At 49.4% G+C, this 8,678-nt stretch overlaps 1 protein-coding gene across 2 annotated transcripts; it reads left to right on the forward strand.

The window, feature by feature from the left end:
* The first annotated feature begins 899 nt into the window (after nt 1-899).
* On the forward strand, nt 900-8,378 carry COMMD7 (COMM domain containing 7). Of its 2 annotated transcripts, none has more exons than XM_054045919.1 (9): nt 900-965; nt 3,105-3,158; nt 3,260-3,362; nt 5,262-5,318; nt 5,396-5,433; nt 6,054-6,144; nt 6,307-6,356; nt 6,840-6,888; nt 8,169-8,378. In XM_054045919.1, exons 1-9 carry the CDS (start codon nt 936-938, stop codon nt 8,243-8,245), a joined length of 549 nt encoding a protein of 182 aa, XP_053901894.1. In that variant the 5' UTR covers nt 900-935; the 3' UTR covers nt 8,246-8,378. The 2 variants fall into 2 exon arrangements, with proteins under 2 accessions (XP_053901894.1, XP_053901895.1); XM_054045920.1 differs by lacking the exon at nt 900-965 and adding an exon at nt 1,102-1,203.
* Nucleotides 8,379-8,678: the final 300 nt, after the last annotated feature.

Raw genomic sequence — 8,678 nt, forward strand, 5'->3', positions numbered from 1 at the left:
GCAGGCCCAGGTAGGGGGCAGAACACGGAGGCCAGGTGACGGGGCGTGGGGAGCCCTGGGGGACAGGACATGGGGGGGCCCAAGTGGGGGAACAGGGAGCCCAGGTGAGGGGTCCCGGGGGATCCCGGGGGTCAGGGTGCGGGGCCCAGGTGAGAGGCAGGGCACAGTGGGACCCGAGGGTCAGAGAGCAGGGTGCCAGGTGGGGGGCAGGGTGCATGGGGCCCAAGTGGGGGAGCAGGGAGCCCAGGTGAGGAGGTGCAGGGAGTCCCGGGGGTCAGGGCATTGGGCCCAGGTGAGGGGCAGGCCACAGGGGGCCAGGTCGGGGTCAGAGTGTGGGCAGCTAAGTGGGGGGCAGGGCGCGGGGGACCCAGGTGAGGTGGTGTGGAGGGTACCGGGGAGCCACAGCGCGGGGGGCCTAGGTGGGGGGCAGTGAGGGGGCTCGGGGGGCCCAGGTGGGGGTCACAGCACAGGGGGCCCAGGTGGGGGGCAGTGAGGGGGCTCGGGGGGCCCAGGTGGGGGTCACAGCACAGGGGGCCCAGGTGGGGGGCAGTGAGGGGGCTCGGGGGGCCCAGGTGAGGGGCAGGTGAGGGGGCTCGGGGGGCCCAGGTGAGGGGCAGGTGAGGGGGCTTAGGGGGTGCCGGGGGGGTCACAGCGTGGGGGGCCCAGGTGAGGGGGCTCGGGGGGCCCAGGTGGGGGGCAGGGGAGGGGTTCGGGGGGGCCAGGTGGGGGTCACAGCGCGGGGGGGGGCCCTCCGAGAGGCGCGGCGGGGGGCGGCGCCGCGCGCGGAAAGTGCGGTCGCCAACGCTCAGGCTGAGGCGGGCCGGGCGGGGCCGGGGGGCGGCGCTATGGGGCGGGCCGGGGGGCGGGACGCGGGGCCGGGGAGCGGCGCTATGGGGCGGGCCGGGGGGCGGAACGCGGGGCTGGGGAGCGGCGCCATGCAGAGCCTGAACCAGCTGCGCGCCGAGGTGCGGGGCCGCCGGGGGCGCGGGCCGGGCCGGGGCCTACCCGAGCCCGGGGCGCGGCTGGGGGCTGTGCGCGGGGCCGGGGCCGGGGCCGGGGCCGGGGCCGAGGCGGGGGGGGGCCGGGCTACCGGAGCGGGGGGGCCCGGCTGGCGCTGACTCGTCCCGGGGCTCTCAGGCGGGGCCGGGACCCCTCAGCCCCCAGCCGCGATAATGGCGTTACATGGAGGAACACGTGTATTTGGTGTGTAAGGGGGTCGCCGCAGCGCTTCCCAATGCTCCGGGTCACCAGCCCGGACGTGACCCGCCCTGGGCGAGCCGCGTGTTCCTGAGTGTGCAGGTTAGGGGTGACCAGGTGTCCCGATGTTGGGGTCTTTTTCTTATATAGGCTCCTGTTACCCCCAACCCCCTGCCCCGATTTTTTACATTTGCTGTCTGGTCACCCTGGTGCAGGTGCACAGCCGGGAGAGACGTGGCGGTGCCCAATCGTTTCTCACCCGTGTGCTTTTTGCCTAACTGGTCCCTGCAGGGCGTTAGGGCTGGGATTACAGTGCATATCCCACACCGGTGCACGGCATCTGGTCCTCGCTGTTGCGGTAGATAGCCATGGACTTGAGATGAATACGTTTCCATCACTGGTACCCAGAAACCTACATGAGCTTCAGGCTGTCTAACGATTTTGGCTTCCCATCTTGATTTTAGGTGTTGAGCCAAACTCACACCGAGGTCATTGGACAGCTTGTCTGCCTCCCTTTCAGTTGTGCAGTGCGGAAACTCTTAATGGCCTCTCCTGCATTACAAAGTTTGAACACAGTTGTTTCGAATCCACTTATCTAACACAATGGGGACCATAAAGGTAGGCCCAGATTAATCCCATTCAGAAATGCAGCAGCTAATCATGATTAATTTGGCCTACCCTAGCCCCAGACCCATGTCAGCAACAGGTCATCTAGTGTTAGAAAGTGATAACATTTTGTAATGGAGACAAACCCTCAGGGTAGGTCTATACTTACCTCCGGGTCCGGCAGTAAGCAATCGATCTTCTGGGATCGATTTATCGTGTCTTGTCTAGACGCGATAAATCGATCCCGGAAGTGCTCGCCGTCGACGCCGGTACTCCTGCTCCGCGAGAGGAGTATGCAGCATCGACGGGGGAGCCTGCCTCCCGCGTGTGGACCCGCGGTAAGTTCGAACTAAGGTACTTCAACTTCAGCTACGTTATTCACGTAGCTGAAGTTGCGTATCTTAGTTCGAAGTGGGGGGTTAGTGTGGACCAGGCCTCAGTCTCCACTTGCAGGTACAGGTTACAACAGGGATCAGTAACCTTTAGCACACGGCCCGCCAGGGTAAGCACCCTGGCAGGCTGGGCCGGTTTGTTTACCTGCCGCATCTGCAGGTTCGGACAATCGCGGCTCCCACTGGCCGCGGTTTGCCATCCAAGGCCAATGGGGGCTGCGGGAAGCGGCGCGGGCCGAGAGATGTGCTGGCCACTGCTTCCTGGAGCGGCAAACCGCAGCCAGTGGGAGCCGTGATTGACCAAACCTGCAGATGCGGCAGGTAAACAAACCAGCCCGGCCTGCCAGGGTGCTTACCTTGGCATGCCATGTGCCAAAGGTTGCCAATCCCTGAGTTACAACATGCTTACATGATGGAGAGGTAATGGACATTAACTCCTACAGCAGCAGCCCAAATACCCCGTAAAGGTGTGGAAATATCAGGATAGGTCCACATCCCTTCTCCTATTGTGCCCCTGTATACTGAACTTGGGTTGCATAGTCTTGTGCTATCTCCGCACAGCACCATACAAATTCCTTTCCAACGACAGTTACTAGCTATGCGAATATTCTTGAAGACAGTATTCCAAAAGGATCAGTGAGTGACCTCTACAAAGCCAGAAAGTCATGTGAGGAAGCATAATTTCCTTGTTGCCATTGGAGGGAGGTGGCCGAGGAAGTGCGGTGAAGTAAACTGTATAGTGGTGAAATGAATCTGAGTCTATGGCGCTGCATTGAGTAAGAGAAGGGTGTTAACATTGAACAGCAGATATTCCTCTTTCAAGGATCTGTGAAGAGAATTTGGAAGAAGTGAGTGAGAAATGTAGCCTGCTAGTCCTTGGTTTAGTGACACTATCCTATTTCTTCACAGCAATTCTCGGCACTGACTGATGTAGTCTTCCGCTTTTTAACAGAGCCCAAGGAGGTAAGGCCTCTGCAGCACAGTATGGAGAGGGGGTTGATTGCAGCGGTCAGATGAGATGAGCACAGAGTTAAGGCTTTGTCTCTTCTCTTTGCTGTCTGCAGGTAGAAAGGTTTCTGACTCAGCTCTCTGAATTTGCCACCATGAATGAAATCAGCCTGGGTCCTCTGAAAAATATTATCAAAAGTATCCTCCTGATACCTAACGGTGAGTAGCCTGGAAGTGGTTGTGTGTGAGAGAATGTTACTCCTGGCCTGAGCCTGAAAGGAACTGCTGTGTTTGTGCCTGCACACTAATCCATATAGAGCCCCACTGATTTCACTGTGCCTATCAGCTTGCAGGACAGAACCTTTGATTGCTAAGTAAGCAGTAATCAAGAATTAAAAATGAGTTCTCAAACATACTTTAGAAAACCCTCTTTCTGTTGAAGTATCCCTGTTCAGTTCATCAGGCTGTTGTCTCTCTGAAGCCATGTCTATACACAAGTTCCACTGACTTAACTAAAATCTGTTAAAAAATATTTTAGTTGAACCTACAGAAATCCTTTATGCGGACACATAAGAACGGCTATACTGGGTGAGACCAAAGGTCCATCTAGCCCAGTATCCTGTCTTCCAACAGTGGCCAATGCCAGGTGCCCCAGAGGGAATGAACAGAACCGGTAATCAAGTGATCCATCCAAACCACACATCTGTTGGTTTAAGTAACACTTGATTATGTGAGTTAACTTGCACCTGTAAAAATGTATATATTTGGTGAAACTAGTGCAGTTTTATCTTCAGACAAAAACACTGTAGCAGCTGCCAGCTACATGATGCAACATTGTACTTCCCAGTAGGCAGATGAGCTTCATCAGACAGAGAGGGCTGAGCAAATTGAGACCCCATTAGAAGACTCTGGAAATCAGAGTGATTTAAAATTGTGTTAAGGTGACTTCTATCCTTGTAGTCTCCTTTTAGAGAAACGCTTATCTATGAGCAGCTCGCCAAAACAGGTGTATGTTAATCACACATAGTGGAGCCAGAAAAGACCAGCCCAGTCATTCAGTCTGACCACTTTGTTTTACAAGATTATTCCCTACAGCAGTCCTGCTACCAACATAGCCAACTTATTCTCAGCAATCTGCAGTGCCTGTGCTTCACCCACCTCCCTTGGGAGTTTCTCCTGTTGATCCATTACCTTTATTATCTGTAGGTCTTAGATTTTTCTGTAGTTCCCATCACCGTAGTACTTAAGTGCAAATTTTCTTCTAGCATTTTGCTTGTACTAAATTTTCCTTTTGTAGCTTCAGGCCATTTCTCCTTTTCCTGCTAGCATAAAAGGCAGTGACAACATTTCCTTCCTCCTTTTATATAGCTACCTTAAAGGTATTTACAATCAGAAATCATAATTTTCCCCATTCTGAGGCTCTTTTCTAGACAACATACATTTATCTCCCTCGGTTGCTATTTATGTGCCTTATCCTCAAATCCTTGTATCATTTTTGTCAGGGCTGAGATGCCATGAACGATACCTGCCATCTGTTTGGATAACTTCACTGAGTGCTTATGTACAGTACAGATACAAAGCCGTGTGGGGCAGGCAGTCTATCAGAATTTACCAGACAGAATCCTTCTCTTGGCTTCAGAGAACAGGGTCCTTGTAAATTTCAATGTGCAGCCTGCTCCCCAAGCACAAAGCAGGCAGGCACAGCAGGAGAAAATGTTATAGGCACATGTTCACACCCACCATCCAAAACACAGCAGGTAGGTCAAATTAATAGCTTGCCAGCCGTTAACGAGCAAAGCTTCTGTAGGGGGAAAAGCAGCAACTTCAAAATGAAGCTGCTGCCGCCATTACCATGGAGACCAACAATGTAGCTTCATCTTGCTCTCGTGCACATGCATCGGACTGACTCTTGAAGCAGAAGCTTTGGCTTCTACAAAGGTACAGTAGGAGACAACAGTATTTCCTACTTTGGGGAGTAGCGAGTTGCTGAACAGCACCATTGGAGAACAAAAATATCCTATTAAAACCTCTCTGTCCCTGTGTTCGTTTGACTTAACACAGTGTACAAGTCTGTATTTCAGTCAAAATGATTTCCTCCTTTTGCACTGTTTATTCTAGGGGCCCTGAAGAGGAATCTGTCATCTGAACAAGTCAGAGCAGATTTCATCGCTCTGGGTAGGTCACTTGACTTTACTAAATATTAAATATTAATTGGTTATTATTTTGTTAATCTTGTGTTGTTTCTCCTACAGGACTCAGTGAAGAGAAAGCCAGTTATTTTGCAGAGCAGGTATTAGTAGAATTCCTTTACTTCTTAACTTAAAAAAAAAAATCTCACTGGGATGGGGTGGTTTAATAAACTTGTGGCCACATATTCAGAGGTGCCAAGAAGTCAGCTTGTTTGTTGCTTCATACCTAGCTGAAAATCATAAACTGAAGATGCCATGACAACTGGTATGAAACATTTTGTCTAAGCAGTTCTTCTGATTTGGCATGGCATATGCATTGTAGCATATAAGCACCTTAAACAGTTTTATTGATTGCGGCAATTAAGTGTGGCTTTGATTCTGTTTCTGCCTTTGCTTGCATTGAACGTCAGCGTTATCCAAATAAATGAACACAGGACTTTTTGTATTAATGTGTTAAATTGGTCCCATGGCAAAATTTTCAAAAATGCCTCAATCAACTATATAAATAAAAAATAAAATAAACAAACTACGTTTTTTAAACTTATACCCCCGTCCATTTTCATATTTCGGCATTTATGCAGTCCCTTGATACATGTACATCTGCTTTATGTTTTTGCTGGGGCTCTGCGCAGTTCCTCATTGGTGTTGGAGCTACAGGGAATATGGTAAGGAGAAGTATTTTTGCATCAATTGGTTAGGTGTCCATTTTTTGCTCTTACAGTGGAAGCTGAATTCCCCCACCCTGACACGCCTGGCTGTTGGACAGACGCTGATGATTAACCAGCTTATAGATATGGAGTGGAAATTTGGAGGTAATGGATGTGAGACATGAGTAGAATGATGTGTCTGTATGATGTCAAGGCTGAAATCCAGCAGCGGTTCTTAGCTGTAGACTGTCTTGAAATAATTTCACTCAACTAAGCTATTTTAGACCTCAGGGAAGTTATCTGCCATCTCTTCTCTCCATTTCACAGTGACCGCAGGGAGCAGTGAACTGGAAAAAGTTGGAAGTATCTTCTTACAGGCAAGTCTCCCAAAATGAGAGTTTAGGGAATGGGTTATAGTTCATCACTAGGTAAAGGACAAGCTAAAGGGATGAACCTGCTGGTGCTGACTCCAGTGGGAGCCGAGGGAACCCAGGAGTATGGCATTTGGAGTTGGCTCTGCTTCTGATTTCTTGAAGACAGCAGCTAAAACAAGTGCACTGCTGCTGCTTTTCCTGCATGCTTCACTTATCTAAGGAGATTTGTGGCCAACAGTAGGGATGATGACGCACCAGCATTTGCAGTCTAGTAGAGGTCCTGATATTGTGTGCGAGAGGTTGGGTTGATTTGCTTAGATTAAAGACACTCCTGAGAAGGATCTACTCCTATAGTAGTTTTTCCTGGAAGACCAGTTGAAGAAGTGGTCTCTCTACAATAGTCTGTGCTGTCTGAAACTAAAGTTTGATGCCTTGATTTTTATGATGCTAGGCTGTTTCAATTAAATGTCTCTGATTTCTTCCCAGTTGAAATTGGTGGTTAAAAAAGGAAGCCAAATGGATCACGTGTATGTAGGTGAGTTAACTAACTTCAGAGGGGAGTTCTAGAGCAGAAACATTTCATGAAGCCTTTGAAATTCCAAGTACTTACAGAAAAGTCATATATATTCATTGGCTCTCAATGAGCTCCCAGCAGGGGGTCACTATAGAACAGTGGTTCTCAACCAGGGATCCGTGTACCTGGGGGTACGAAGAGGTCCCCTTCTCTTCCAGGGGATATACCAACATATCTAGAGATTTGCCTAGTTCTACAACAGGCTACAATAAAAGCACTAGCAAAGTCCGTACAAACTAAAATTTCATACGTCTTGTTTATACTGGTCTCTATACTATACACCAGGGGTCGGCAACCTTTGGCACGCGGCCCATCGGTAATCCGCTGGCGGGCCGGGACGGTTTGTTCACCTGCAGTGTTCGCAGGTTCGGCCGATTGCAGCTCCCACTGGCCGCGGTTCGCCGTCCCAGGCCAATGGGGGCTGCGGGAAACAGCACAAGCCGAGGGATGTGCTGGCCGCCGCTTCCCGCAGCTTCCGTTGGCCTGGAACGGCAAACCGCGGCCAGTGGGAGCTGCAATCGGCCGAACCTGCGAACACTGCAGGTAAACAAACCGTCCCGGCCCGCCAGCGGATTACCGACGGGCCACGTGACAAAGGTTGCTGATCCCTGCTATACACTGAAATGTAAATTTATATTCCAATTGATTTATAATTCTATGATAACAATGAGAAAGTAAGCAATTTTTCAGTAATAGTGTGCCGTGACATTTTTGTATTTTTATGTCTGATCTTGTAAGGAAGTAGTTTTTAAGTGAGGTGAAACTTGGGGGTATGCCAGACAAATCAGACTCCTGAAAGGGGTACAAGAGTCTGGAAAGGTTGAAAGCCACTAATGTTGAAGCATTGACTATAGATGCTCACAGCTATTCCAACCCTGGCCTCTCCCAACTGGTGGCACTGTATGAAATAATTCAGAAGTACTGGCTGTGCTTCATATCTATGCATATCAAAATATTACCATCACGCTCTGACAATTGGAGCCTTTAGAAGTAGTCATTAGAGAGCAACATACTAAAGGAAATGAGAGCAATCCCAAGGTCTGTCATATTATGAAAATCTTTGCCTGAAATCCTGTTACATTCAAATTATGTTGTATAGAAAAGCATGTTAAGAGCTAGAATCTCTAATACAATCCAGCCCAGGTGTGGATGAAAATTGCTCCTTGATATGGATGTGAATAGCTTTGTGTTAGAAATGGGACTTTAAACATAGCTGGGTTTTTTTTCCTCCCCTTTCTCAGAGTTAACATTGCCGCAGTTCTACAGTTTTCTGCATGAGATGGAACGAGTCAAAACCAGTCTGGAATGTTTCAGCTGAAACCCTTAGGGACTGCATTTATACCATAGAGGGGTAATTTCTCCTTGTGGGCCAACAGGTCGGATCTTAACTCTGCAGATTTGTAACATATTAGATGAAGATTGCACTGTTTAATAAACAACACTGTCAAATAGTTCTGGACCCAGAATGGAAATGGTCTTTAAAATGGTTATATTTCTGTCCTTCAGAGTCTGAAACTTTTACAAATATTTAGTATCTACAAACATAAGTACTCATATTGCTTTTCTGTAGTAACCATTAGAAGAAAATATTGTCAGAGCTATGTAGACATTTATAGTGGTATGCAAGCTAGGAATCCATGTTAGTGTCCTGCTTCCTTTTGTATTGGACTTGCATGAGAGGGATAAAGCAAGCTTGTGAGTGAAGAGCATTAAAAGAAAATAAAAGAGAGAGAATCCTAACGAGATGAATT

The sequence above is a fragment of the Malaclemys terrapin genome, chromosome 12, assembly GCF_027887155.1.
Source record: "Malaclemys terrapin pileata isolate rMalTer1 chromosome 12, rMalTer1.hap1, whole genome shotgun sequence".
NCBI classification, from domain to species: Eukaryota; Metazoa; Chordata; order Testudines; family Emydidae; genus Malaclemys; species Malaclemys terrapin.